At 36.5% G+C, this 14,009-nt stretch overlaps 1 protein-coding gene across 1 annotated transcript in view; it reads left to right on the top strand.

Moving 5' to 3' along the window:
* Helz (Helicase with zinc finger) overlaps positions 1–14,009 on the top strand; it is a 509,821-nt gene that overhangs the window by 294,783 nt on the left and 201,029 nt on the right. Inside the window, exon 10 of the mRNA XM_090378353.1 lies at positions 7,206–7,465. Coding sequence (XP_090234479.1) covers positions 7,206–7,465 — 260 coding nt within the window. The remainder of the gene's footprint in view (positions 1–7,205; positions 7,466–14,009) is intronic.

Below are 14,009 nucleotides of genomic sequence, written 5' to 3'. Positions count from 1 at the left end.
ACCACTCTCTTTGTTGTTCCAATCAACCATCTCTTTATTCATAGCAGCAACGTGCCCTTAATGCCATACTACTCCAATCTGTACAGTAGTCTTCCATGTGCATTAGTATCAAAAGCTTTCCTGAAATTCAAGTATATGATATCCAGTGCTATGCAAAGGTACTTAGGGGGTCCCCCGATACAAAAGTTGTTAAGGGGGATCAGTTGATTAGGCCCCTCTTGATCAGGGGATCTGGTGCGGCGTATCCAATGTACTCCCAATTTGCACGGACCTGATGATATCAAAATTAATTTTTGCATCCAGTTCCTTTGTGACCACATCACTAATCAAATTGGTCAGACAAGACTTCCCATTAACAAAGCCATACTGTGTCTGAACTATAACTGCAATCTTGTGTTGATGATCCTGCAATTCTTTAACCAGTGACACCATAATTTTCCCTGGAGCAGAGGTTAAACTAATAGGTCTGTAATTACTTGTCACCTTTTTGCATTAGTTTGCATTAGTAGAGACACATAATGCAAGAAAGCAAGCTTATACAGCATCAGCCACAAAAAAAAAAAAAAAAACCCTTCCCGTTTCACTGATCCATTCGTTCCACATGTTTGTCTAGTTCTGCCTTGAAATTATTTAAGCTATCAACTTCAACAACAACAGATGGAAGTTTGTTCCAGCAATCAACTACCCGCTGGCTAAAGGTAAACTTCCGCACATCTATTCTATAACTGTCTTTCCTCAGTTTGAATCTATGCCCCCTCAGGTTTGGAATCTGAGCAAGAGGAAAAATCCCATCTGCATTGAGCCTGCTCAATCCATTCAAGACCTTATACACCTCAATCAGATCGCCTCACAGGAGCCTAGTCTCCAGAAGCTGCAATTTGCAGAACTTAAGCCTTTCTACATAAGAGCACCCCTTTGTTTCCTTTACCAGTCTTGTTGCCCTTCTCTGTACTCGTTCTAACAACTCTACATTCTTCCTAAAATTAGTCTTCCAGACCTGTACTCAGTACTCAAGGTGTGGCTTGACCATTGCCTTATACAAGAGGATAATCACTTCCTTTTCCCTGCTCGCAAAATTCAACTGAACAATTGAAGAAACAACTGAAAGGCTGTTATTTTCATAAAATCAACACTATTCAAAAAGCTGTGACAAGAACATTGAACAGTATATGTCATGGCCTTCCACCAGTTCTTCCATTAACTTTATGATTGTTGCATGCAGCGTGGGGATGTGGGAGGAAGTTACTTTGAATAAACCAGGGTCATTATTTTTTCTAGCATCAATCTTGTTTTCCATTTGTCATGCTATGCAAAACTTAATGTAACGAAAACAAAAAATTTATTTTCACTATATTTTAATAAAGTTTTATTTCTTGCATTTCATCTGTCAAATATAAAACATGAAACAACTGATCAGAAAAATGTTTAATTTAGAATAAAAACAATGTGTCCAGAATAGTCCAATACTATAGTTTGAAAAGTTATAATTAGGTAATGCTTGCTGCTTACAGTTTGAGCTACTTATTAAAAACATAATACACTTCAGACTTTATTGACATCAATTATTAAGCTCATGCTCATTATTATTATTGGAAATTCAGTAGCTTTTTTTTTTTTTTTTTTTTTTGAGACCCTTCACTACAACTACCATTCTTTAAAATAACATTGAGTGTAGAATGAAAAATTTTAACTTTTTGAAACTTTTTCAAGAGTATTTCCAGTTTGCAGTGACCTTTAAACATCATGTTATTGATCTGTACAGTATTAGTATTGTTGTGTAAGTAAAGTAACCACAGGATGCATAACCATGGTAAATCCATATTAATCACACTGTACTGTTGCTAGCATATGTCCCAACTGTCTTGCCGAGAGCCTGTATGTGATGTGACAATGTTAGCTTCATTCTCAGGTCAACGTTGTCATCCTGTCAGCATTGTAGGTTGTTTTTTGATGGTTTCAGTGCCACTTCATTTCATTTTCAGATAACGTCACCAGTCATTGACCTAGGGATCTTCGGTGTGTGGTTCTCTCCCAGTGGTGGGAAGAATTTTGTCTTATTGATTCTCTCGAGGATATATAGCACTCCTGTGTTCTTTCATATGGACTAAGAACAATTACCACCTGACACTTTCTGTATCTTCAGATACATCATCATCATCATCATCAGCCATTTTCAATCCACTGCAGGATGAAGGCCTCTCCAGCAACTTTCCAGTTGCTTCTGTTTTGAGCACTGGACATCCATTTACTACCCACAAACTCATGAATTTCATCTATCCATCTCCGCCTTTGTCTTCCAGGTTTTCTTCTAGCTCCTCTTGGATACCATTCTGTTATTTTCTTAGTCCATCTGTCATCATGTCTTCGAGCTATGTGTCCTGCCCAAGACCATTTTAGTTCTTTAGTTTTGATAAGAATGTCCTTTACTTGAGTTTGTTGCCTAATCCATGTGTTTCTCTTCTTATCTAACAGTCTTATTCCCAATATGATTCGTTCCATTCTTCGCTGTGTGCTTCTCTTCCATTCTTTTGGTGAGTGCCCAAGTTTCACTTCCATAAGTCATGGTGGGGAGTATACATTGGTCCATTATTTTACGTTTCAGACAAACTGGGATATTGCTCTTCAGTATGTGACTATATTTCCTGAATGCTATCCATCCAAAATTTATTCTTCTCTTGTCTTCCAGCCATTTATCATTATTACAGCTAATAACTTGTCCCAGATAAGTATATGACTCCACCTTTTCAATTACTGCTCCTTCAATCATTATTTCCCTTTCTGTGGCATACTTGTTCATCATTACCTTTGTTTTAGCCATATTCATCTTTAGTCCAAAATCCTTACTAGCTGTGCATAACTGATTAAGATTTTCCTCTAATTCTTTGGGATCATGGCTTATGACCACAATGTCATCTGCAAATCGCAAATGGTTTAGGTACTCTCCGTTCACATTGACTCCTTTCTGCGACCAGTCTAATCTTCTGAAAGCTTCCTCAAGGGCAGCAGTAAACAGCTTAGGAGATATTGTGTCTCCTTGTCGAACTCCTTTCTCAATTTTAAATTTCCTACTGTCTTTGTCTAGTCTAATAAAGGAGGTAGCACTCTCGTATATTTTCTTCAAAATCATAATATATGGGGTATCAATGCCTTGTCTTTCCAGTGCCCGAAACATTGCCTTATACTGTATGGAGTCAAATGCCTTTTCATAATCCACAAATGCCAGGCATAATGGTGTTTTATATTCATTTGCTTTCTCCATTAGCTGTGATATTACATGAAGGTGATCCATAGTTGAGAATCCTGTCCTAAAGCCAGCTTGCTCTTTCGGTTGATTCTCATCCAGTATTCTTTCTAATCTGTTAGTAATGACCCTTGTGAACAACTTGTAGATGTGGGATAACAAGCTAATTGGTCTATAATTTCCAATTTCTGATTTATCTCCTTTCTTATGCAGCAAAACTATGATTGCATTATTCCACTGCTTAGGCGTCACACTTTTTCTAATGCACTTTGTGAAGAGCCTTGCCAGTTTTTGTGTTATGTCTCTTCCTCCCAATTTTAACAACTCTACAGTAACTTCATCTTCCCCCGGGGCTTTCTGATTCTTCATTTTCTTCAATGCATGTTCTACCTCATCAGGAAGAATATTGGGTATGTCGTATGTGTTGCTACTTTGCAATCCATCTTCCCCACTGCTGGCATCATTCCCCTGCTCCTTGTATAATTCTCTATAGTAGTCTTCTGCTATTTGAATTATGCCTTCTCTGCTGTTTATAAGTACACCATCGCTATTCTTCAGTTTCATATCATTTGTCTTTCTGTATTACTGCTCATGGCTGCTGATTTAAATCCTTTGTTTTCCCTTAATGCTTGTTCTACTTTTCTTGTGTTAAATCTTCTTATGTCCTCTCTGAGTCTCTTTCTAATGGCTTTGCATAACTCAGTATACTCAATTTTCTCCCTGTCAGTGTTTTTCTTGCTTTTCATTTGTCGTCTTCGGTTCATCATGACAAGTGTTTCTTGACTAATTTTTTCTTCTTTGGATTTCTTTTTCCCTATAGGTTTCTTGGGCTTTATCACTTTCAAAAAGTTGTAATATTCCTCGTCGATATCTTGGTCCTCAGCAGTCTGCAGAAGCTCATACTTGTTCTTAAGTTCCAGTAGATACTGCTTTTTCTTCCTCTTCTGTTATCTCAAAGACCTTTGTATTATTTACTTGAGTCAGTTTTTTCCTTTCCTTTCCTACATCTATATCAAGTGTACATCTTACCATTCTGTGATCACTTCCAACATTTACCTTATTCAGGACGGTGACATCATTCACAATATATCTTCTATTAGTGAGGATAAAGTTGATTTCATTAGTAGTTAATCCATTTGGACTCTTCCATGTCCACTTTCTGTTCACCCTTTTCTTGAAAAAAGTGTTCATTACTGACAGTCCTTGAGATTCTGCAAATTCCACAAGTCTTTCACCTCTTTCATTTCTTTCACCAATTCCAAAATTTCCTATAGTTCCCCTTTCTGTGCTGTTTTGTCTTTTTCCAACCTTAGCATTGAAGTCTCCCATAATAATAGTGTAGTGGGTTTTCTGCTCATCTAGAAGACTCTCAATTTCAGTGTACATTTCTTCAACCTCTTCATCATCATGGCTCGATGTTGGTGCATAAATCATTATAATCTTTAGCTTGTATCTCTTAGAAATCTTTAGTATTAGTCTTGACACTCTTGGTGATGTACTTTTGAATTCCAAAATGTTGTTTTTAAAATCTTTATGGACCAGAAACCCAATTCCACCTTCACTCCTTTCACTGTTTCCATTGGAGTACAGCAGATTTCCACTTGATAAACTTATACTCATATCTTCAGATACATGGAGGTTAAACTTTGAGTTAGCTGGAAAAATAACAATCTCTGATTGATTGCTGTACCTGATGGCCTGTTCTTTTATCCATTTGAATAGAATCATATGTATATTTTTTTAAAACCTGGTTTTTCCCAGCCTGCTAATTCTTTGATCCCACGAATGTACTCTGATCCCATGAATTGTATGGCTTTAGCACTGAGAGCACCACAGCATTTTATCCAGCTCACTTCAGAGCTAAGTTGATCTGCCATATGGGTTTTTAACAAAAATGATTGGATTATATTTCTGAGGCATTTAAATCTTATAATGATCTTGATTGTGAAGATAAATTGCTACTTTTTTATGTGACATTAATTAAGGTGTTTATTCATCATTAGCATAAAACAAAACTGGTCACCGATCAGGATTAAATACTAAAATAGTGACTGATGAAATCACAGCTAAATTTGGCTTGATTTCCTTCAATTAAAGTGATATTATAAAATATGTGGTCCACATAATATTGTATAAGAATTGTTTATTATTATTTTAGTTATGTAATTATACACTTAAAGGTTTGTTAAGTTTTTGAAACTTTTTCTTCCACTACAGTATATTTAATAAATTTATTGCTGGCTCCCAAAGGTGTCAATCCACCTCATCTTTTTTTTTTTTCCTGTTTTTTTTTAATACTAAAGTAGAGGAATAGAGATTTTCTCTTTTCCTTTGAATTATTCTGGATTTTTTTTCACTCTGCACAGAATGCAGATTTGCTCATGACATACATTTGTACAGACACAAAACTACATTGTCACAATATGGCCTAAGCTGCTGATATTCCTGTAGAACCAATGACAAGAACAGATTGAACTTGAAAATTTTGTGTAATGTCCCCCCCCCCCCACCGTGAGAAAAATCATTACCAGCTAGGACTGTAACTGAAATAATAATTTTTTACAAAGTAAAGTCTAAAACACCACATGACATCTCTCATACAGCCAACTTCTTTTCTCAAATATTTTTAAAAATTATGCTAACTGGTAGCAACTAAGGCTATATTGCTCCGGGCATATGCGGTGGTCATTCCCTGACCTTTCTGCATCCTCCGTATTTGGTGGTCACGGGCTCGAACCCCAGTCTAATCAAGAAGTGTGTGCTACGCACTGCTGCTCCTGTCCACCTGGCTACGGAGGTGCTCCTGGTGTCTGCCTGCCATCTGATGAGTCAGCTGTACCATTAGAACTGTACTACTGTATCAGCTGTACTACAGCAGTGATATCTTTAAATCAGTGGCAAAATATTTCTTCAATTGTTATTATTATTATTATAGGCCATATGGTGCAAGGAAACCTAAGGCTTATGCTGCACCAGCCAAAAGAAAATAAAAAAATTCCCGAGTTAGCCTTACTTAATTCAGTCCTTGTTAACTCTCCTGTGGTATTACATTCATTGGCTATGAAGCATTGAGGTTCTGCAAACTGTGTTTCTTCTCCGATAGTTTGCAGTATATCTGAAATTACTAAATGGCAGCTGCAGGCCAATCAAATTTCATATAATCTCTGAAATATCAAATTTCTCTAGTCTGCCATCATTTTATTATCTGATGAGATCTTCAATCATTCAGAAAAATAAAAATAATACCTTGTTCATTGATGGCAATAACATATACAATTATTATTATATTGATTACTTTAATACACAGTAACATATTTAGTCTATTCAGGATTAGAGAAGTTTTCTTGTTTAATTTCTAAGCTAAATAAAATGAGTGAATTATTAAAACTGTCATATATATATATATATATATATATATTTTTTTTTTTTTTTTTTTTTAAACATAAACAACACTTATATGTTTCCAAAAAAGTAACACTTTCTTTGTTAATAATTCAGCAATCAATGACCAAAATATTCTTAAAATGAACACTAGGAAATATTATTAAGACTATAAAATTCTACAAAAGCAAAAAAAAAATTAAATGGAAATACCTTGCAGGCTGAAGGCAATTTGTACTTTTTGTTTTTGGTCCATCTTTTTCTTCCTTGTATTGTTTATTTGTAAGTAGTGCAATACTGAAATTTATTATTATTTCATTTTCAGTACAAACTAAAACTAGTAAGTCAGGATTAAAATATTATCCAACTGTTCTCGATTTTACTTTTCTGTTTAGGCTTGTAGATGAAATATTGAATTTTGCACTGAAACAATTAGATACTACTATCTCTTTTTTTCACAATTACATTAAACTGAGTTTCATGATTTAATGTAACTGCAGTGCCATTTAATTTGAAAAATTGCTATATTGAACAGTATTGTTTGTCTATTAAAAGGAATATTAAAAATTATTTATATTTTTAGTGCTGCTGATATATATATACAAGAATATTTTCATCCATATGTTGCTGAGGGCCATACTGAAGCTACACCATTAAGAGTTTATTTTCGACATCGAAGGCTGGAAACAGTAAATCGTGTTGTTCAGAAATATTGTTTAATAGCAAAAGAAGGACAGAATGCTACTTTCCTTGTACCTACTGTTGAAGATTTTGTGAAACACAGAATTGTAATCACAACATATGGTACATCTCGATGTCTAGCTGAAATAGGTCTGGAGAAAGGTGAGGTTATTTTATTTCCTGTTAAACTTAGTAAATAATAATTAAATTACAAAGTTTACTTAAAATTAACTTTAGTACAATTTGATTAACAATTTTAATGCAAATTTTAATTTAATTTATGATAGCGTATCACCACAAACCAGCTTCTCTAGTTTAGCTACAATTTAAATAAAACACAGAAATAGATCTGATAAGGAAGACAATGTCTGATGCGTCACTTGCTATTGCAATATCTAGACTGGGTAAACTTATTAAACATAATCAGGTTCACCTTAACTAATATAATTTATTAAAGTGATGAAGAATAAAAGGTAAATACTCTTAACTTTTGACAAGGTAATGAAGAGAAGTGAACAATAGTTTTGTGAGCTCAAGTAGCTTCCAAAAAAAAAAGGTAAAATTTTTAACACTAGATTTAATTTAATTAGGGGAGGAGAATAGTTGTACATTTCAGACATTCCTTTTTGTGATCTTAATCTGTAACAAGCCAGGAGAAAAAAGTCTGAAAATACAGATCCCTGTTTGTCTAACTTGAGTGCAGCAAAAGTAAGAAATTTTAAAATATTTTTTTTAAAATTCTTACCTTTGTTATTGCTCAATGAGCAATAAAAATAATCTAAAATAACAATTAAAAAAATTGTTTTGTTCTTCAGTGTTATAGTTTAATAATGGAAATAGAATTTTCTTAGAAATAAAAGAATGTTGTGAGACTGCATGAATATAGTCATCACTATTTTAAGCAAAAATAGTGCATATTATATTTTTAAATCAGAGCCAATGGGTACCACTTTTAGTGGTATCCATTGGCTCTGATACACTCCAATACCTCCAAAAAGATTTTGGCTCACACACTGGATTTGTTTTCTGGATATATCAGCCACTTCAAATTTAACTTTTTCCTTGAGTGAGATTATTAATTTTTTGTGTTTTGTAATAACCCTATTCTTTAAATAGATCTACAAAAAACATTGCATGAAATGATTTATGGAGAATGAGGCACCATAATCCACTACTTATATCCTTTCACTGAACATACTTCTCCATATCTGCATTGAATGAATGAATGTAAGTGTAATAGCAGAATCTTGTTGGAAATGTCCACTGAAGTTTTCTTTGTTTGTTAGTTCATTAAAGATGGTTACAATATCAGACTCTCATACCTTTCTGAGTAAAAGTTGGTGACTCTGTTGTCAGGGAAACGGGAAACATGCTTTGTAAAAAGGATAGGTGGAACAGGACCAGGGTATGTCTGCCAAGGGCAAAGGTTGATGACGTAGAGCGGATATCATCTTTTAAGGGCACAAAAGGTGATATAGTTGTACACGTTGGCACTAATGATATTAAGAGTAGGAGACCGGCAGAATTACTTAACAAGTACAGGTCACTTTTGAAAAAAGCCGTGAATTAGGGTTGAATTTGAAAGTGTCTGCAATTCTGCCCAAACACGATAGGAGGGAGTATATGATGAGAGCCCTGTCGATCAATTCGGCCCTGGAAAGATTGGGCAAGGCTCAAGGGGAAGAATTTTTTTCAGCCTGGTCTGTACTTGTTAACAGGAGAGACTGCTTCTACAGGGATGGGATACACTTAAATAGAAAGGGTGCAAGAATGTTTGCTGATACTATCGACACAGTGTTAGGTGGGTCGGAAAACTGCTAGATTGGGGGGATACAAGGATTAACAGTAGCCACTGGCAGAGGTGAAAGTGATTCTTGCACTGCTTCTATTGGAATGAGCAGCAGCAGCTTGGAAAATAACATGCAGGATATTTCAGAGACTGCTGGGAGTCATTGGGGTGCAAGTAAACACATGGGTTGTGTTAAGGTAGCTAAGAAAAAGAACAGGTGCATGTATACTTGCGTGTACCCCAATGCCAGGAGTTTCATAATGTCAGAGAGTCTTATAATGGGGGATTTTAATTTCCCAGATATTGACTGGAATTTGGGGGCTGGTCACTCACACACTAGCAAGGCTTTTGTGGATTTATTGGACGATTGTTTTCTACACCAGCATGTTCGGGAGGCAACTAGAGGGAGTAATACTCTTGATCTGATTATCAGTAGTGATTATTCATGCATTAGGAATCTGCAGATAAATGAACCACTAGGTGGCAGTGATCACATTGTGCTGAAGTGGGATTTACTCAAAGAGGTAACTACCATTAGGGTAAAGGGAAGGGTTATTGCTTTCGTAAAGGCGACTACGATGGACTGAGACAGTATTTAAATTCTATACAGTGGGACCAACTGATGATGTTACCAACAGCAAATTCAAAATGGGAAGCATTCAAAGAACTTATCTTGGAAGCTACTAGGCTTTACATACCAACTAAGAAATATTGTTCAAGGTTTAGGCCTAAATGGATGTCAGATGAACTAATGAGACATTTGGCAGAGAAGAAAAATGCATGGGATACATACAAATTAACACATGACACAGAAGCCAATGATAGATACAAGTTGATCTGTAACCAAGTTACAAAGAAGGTTAGGCAGGCGAAGGCAGATTACTAGATATCTTTGGCAAGGGATGCAAAGAAAAACAGCAAAGAGTTCTTTACTTATGTAAACTCTAGAACGAAGGGGATGAATCAGATTGGTCCACTTGATATCGATGGGTCAACTGGTGATGATCCTGCTCAGGTAGCTAACAAACTAAATGAATATTTTGCCTCGACATTCACACATGAGGAGTTATTCAGCGAGGTGAATGCCAGAGGTGTATTCAACTCTGGCAGTAAGCTAGAGAATCTTGTAATCTCTGAGAGTAAAGTGGAGGAGAAACTGTTGAAGATAAACACAAGAAAGGCACCTGGGGTGGATGGGATCTATCCAGTTATATTAAAGCAGGCAGCAAAGGAAGTAAGCAAACCCTTAGCCATAATTATGAGAGCTTCCTTGGACTCAGGGGAGGTACCCATGGACTGGAGATGTGCAAATGTGATCCCAATTCACAAAGGAGGATCAAAGGCTGACACAAGTTATTATAGACATGTGAGTTTAACTTCTGTTCCCAGAAAATTAATGGAGGCACTGGTTAAAGAAGCACTGCAGGATCATCTAGACAAGACTTCAGTTATAGCTCGGACACAGCATGGTTTTGTTAAGGGGAAGTGTTGCCTGACCAATTTGATTGGATACTATGATGCAGTCACGAAAGAACTGGATGCAGGGAATAACTGTGATATTATATACTTGGATCTTAGAAAGGCTTTTGATACTGTTGCACATGGAAGACTGCTGCACAAATTGGAGCAGTGTGGCATTGGAGGCAAATTGCTGCTATGGATAAAGGGGTGGTTGAGGGGGAGAAGACAGAGAGTGGTAATCAATGGACACTGCTCATCATGGACTAACGTTATTAATGGAGTCCCTCAGGGTTCAGTATTGGGTCCATTATTGTTTCCTGTATTTATAAATGATATTGATGATGGTATATCAAGCTTAATGTCCAAGTTTGCAGAGGATACGAAGGTTGGCAGGGTTGTCAAGGACACTACTGACACTATGCCGCTACAACAGGATCTGGAAAGGTTGAGCAGATGGGCTAAGAGGTGGCAAATGAAGTTTAACATTGACAAATGTAAAGTACTACATATGGGAAACAGCAACCCCAGAGCAACGTATCAACTTTGTGGTACTACACTGACAGTGGTAGAGAATGAAAAGGACCTGGGGGGTAATTGTGCAGGCAGATATGAAGTTCTCTGAGCAGTGTATACGGGCTGCAAGAGTAGCTCATGGAGTATTGTCAATGATGTACAGGAATTTTTCTAGCAGGGATAAGGAGGTGATTATTCCATTGTATAAGGCAATGGTCAGGCCACACCTTGAGTACTGTATACAGGTTTGGAGACCTCATTTCAAGAAGGATGTAGAGCTGCTGGAACGAGTACAGAGAAGGGCAACAAGATTAGTGAATGGAACAAAGGGTTGCTCTTACGAAGAAAGACTTAAGTTTTGCAAATTACAGTGTCTGGAGACTAGGCACTGGCGAGGTGATCTGATAGAGGTGTATAAAGCCTTGAATGGTTTGAGCACGCTCAATGCCGATGGGATTCTTCCTCTTGCTCAGTATAATCAACTGAGAGGACATAAATTCAGATCGAGGATAAACAGATGTAGGACAGATGTGCGGAAATTTGCCTTTAGCAGCAGGTAGTTGGTTGGTGGAACAGACTTCCATCCCTTGTTGTGGAAGTTGATAGCCTAAATAAATTTAAGGCTCAGCTGGACAGGTATTTTGAACGAACAGAGGGGGTGAAATGGAAGTGTTTTTAGTTTATTTATTTATTTATTTATTTTTTTTTTTTGGCTGATGCTGCATAAGCTTGCTTTCTTGCATCATATGCCTCTACTAATGCTAATGCTAATTTACTTAGTTATGGATTTAAATAAAACTAATTGCAACTAGGCATAATATTTTAAGAGTTTAAGATTCTATATTTATATAATATCAGTGTAGATACACCATAGACAACTCTTAAAGAAAAACTACAGTAGTAGTAGAAGTAGTGGTGTGAAAGGCATCATTTCATCTGTATCTCATATTGTGCTCATCTCTCACAGCGAGTTTCCCATATATTGCACTACCACGAATAAGTAAATCTTTACTAATAGAGAAGACTATTGTTACTTATTCTTGGTGGACACCACCACCACCCAGACTGCACCGTTTCAAAGCTAGTTGGCTTTTCATTGGTGGGTGGGCAGGTACCCTGGCATTGCAAACATGACAACCCAGTTGTGAAGTTCATCACACAATATGAGAGATGCCAAAAGGTTTTTCTTTAAGAGTTGACTTACCCTGATATTATATAGATATAGAATCTTAAACTCCTAAAATATTATACCTAGGTGCGTTTAGTTTTATTTAAATAGTATCGCATAAATCTTTTGGCATCTCTCATAATGTGTGATTAACTTTACAACTGGGTTATCATGTTTGCAATACCAGGGTACCTGCCCACCCACCATTGATAGGCTAACAAGCCTTGAAACGGTCACCAATGGGAGCCTGATATTCCCAGAGTTTTTGTGTGGTATGAATTGAATGAGTTACTGTCCCTTTCATTCTTCTACACCATTTCTTTTCTCTTCCTCTCCTACTATAACTTTCCCTCTACTTTCTAAATCTAATAGGGACAAGTGGATAATAGAGCTGTTAACCCACACAAATACAAACTAGCTTTGAAACGGTGCCGTCTGGGTGTTGGTGGTGCCCACGAGACTTCTCTGTTAGTTAAGCATTACTTATTCGAGATAGTGCAATACATGGGAAACTCACTGTGAAGGATGAGCACAACATGAGACACAGATGAAATGATGCCTTTCACACTACCACCGTAGTTTTTCTTTAAGAGTTGTCTATGGTATATCTATATAGATATTATATAGATTAGTTGTGGATTATATTCTTCTGGAGAATGTGGACACTGGAATCCTTCCTGACACTTTTTAGCAGAATTGGATCATGCTCGTCACCTCTCTCTCTCTCTCTCTCTCTCTCTCTCTCTCATTGTAGCTTCTTATTGCATGGAGTTCACCATGCAGAAAACCTGCCTATAGAAAAGGCATGCAGCAAAAATTGAACATCTGTGTGTACTAGGGAGGGGAGGGGAGAGGGATCATTATTTAAACTATTCTCTTTATTTGACAAAGTCAAGGATTTTGAGAGGTTCTGTGGACGCCATTCCAAATATGACTCAATGACAGAATCAGCTTTGGGATCTGCTGCCATCATCCTAGAGTAGACGGTACTTCACAGAAGATTTCCCAAGTGCAAATCTTCTGTGAAAATATGCACAATAGATCTGTATACTGTGGAGGCTTCCTTAGGACCACATTAAAACATACAACTACCGAAGGTGTATAGTATACTGATTCTTTAAGTGCATAACAGGATCTATCAGCAATGAGAAATATTTCTCATCCAATCCTGTTGCCAGTTCAGTAGATGGCCAGGCTTTATGAAATTACATTTAACTTCTGTTTATGTTAGATATCCGGTCACATAAAGATTTGGAGTTAATGACTGGCTGATGATGCAGCTAGATCAGCAGTGCCCCAGAATAGTCATAGCCTGCTGGTATTTAATACAGACATAGTACATAACAGCATAAACCCTAGTGGAAAGAATTGTGGCATGGGACAGGCCACAAATTAGTTATACCAGATTAGGTATAGTTGTGTATAATTCATATATTCATGTGCTCTGCTAGGCACTGGTGGCTGTCCCATGCATAGGAACTGCAAACCATTTTAACTATTTGTATTTTATCTGAGTGTAATCGTTTTTACCAATAAACGCTGTTCATCCTTTACTGATTTTTAGCCACTGAGCCTTATGCATTCAGTCAGATTTCTTCCATCCATAACCATGTCTCAGCTATTTTTAACTATTTAAAATCTTTGAACTTGCTTTAGATATATCTAAAATGGCACTCGACTTTTTACTGATTTTTATTCCTTATATGTTCTATCATTTATTTATACCTTTTGCATAGTGGCTTATTACAATAGCTCACTGAAATTTTATTTACTTT

This window comes from Mastigoproctus giganteus, chromosome 7 (genome assembly GCF_048544385.1).
Source record: "Mastigoproctus giganteus isolate SK-2022 chromosome 7, ASM4854438v1, whole genome shotgun sequence".
Taxonomy (NCBI): domain Eukaryota; kingdom Metazoa; phylum Arthropoda; class Arachnida; order Uropygi; family Thelyphonidae; genus Mastigoproctus; species Mastigoproctus giganteus.
This window is presented reverse-complemented; position numbering and strand designations above follow the sequence as displayed.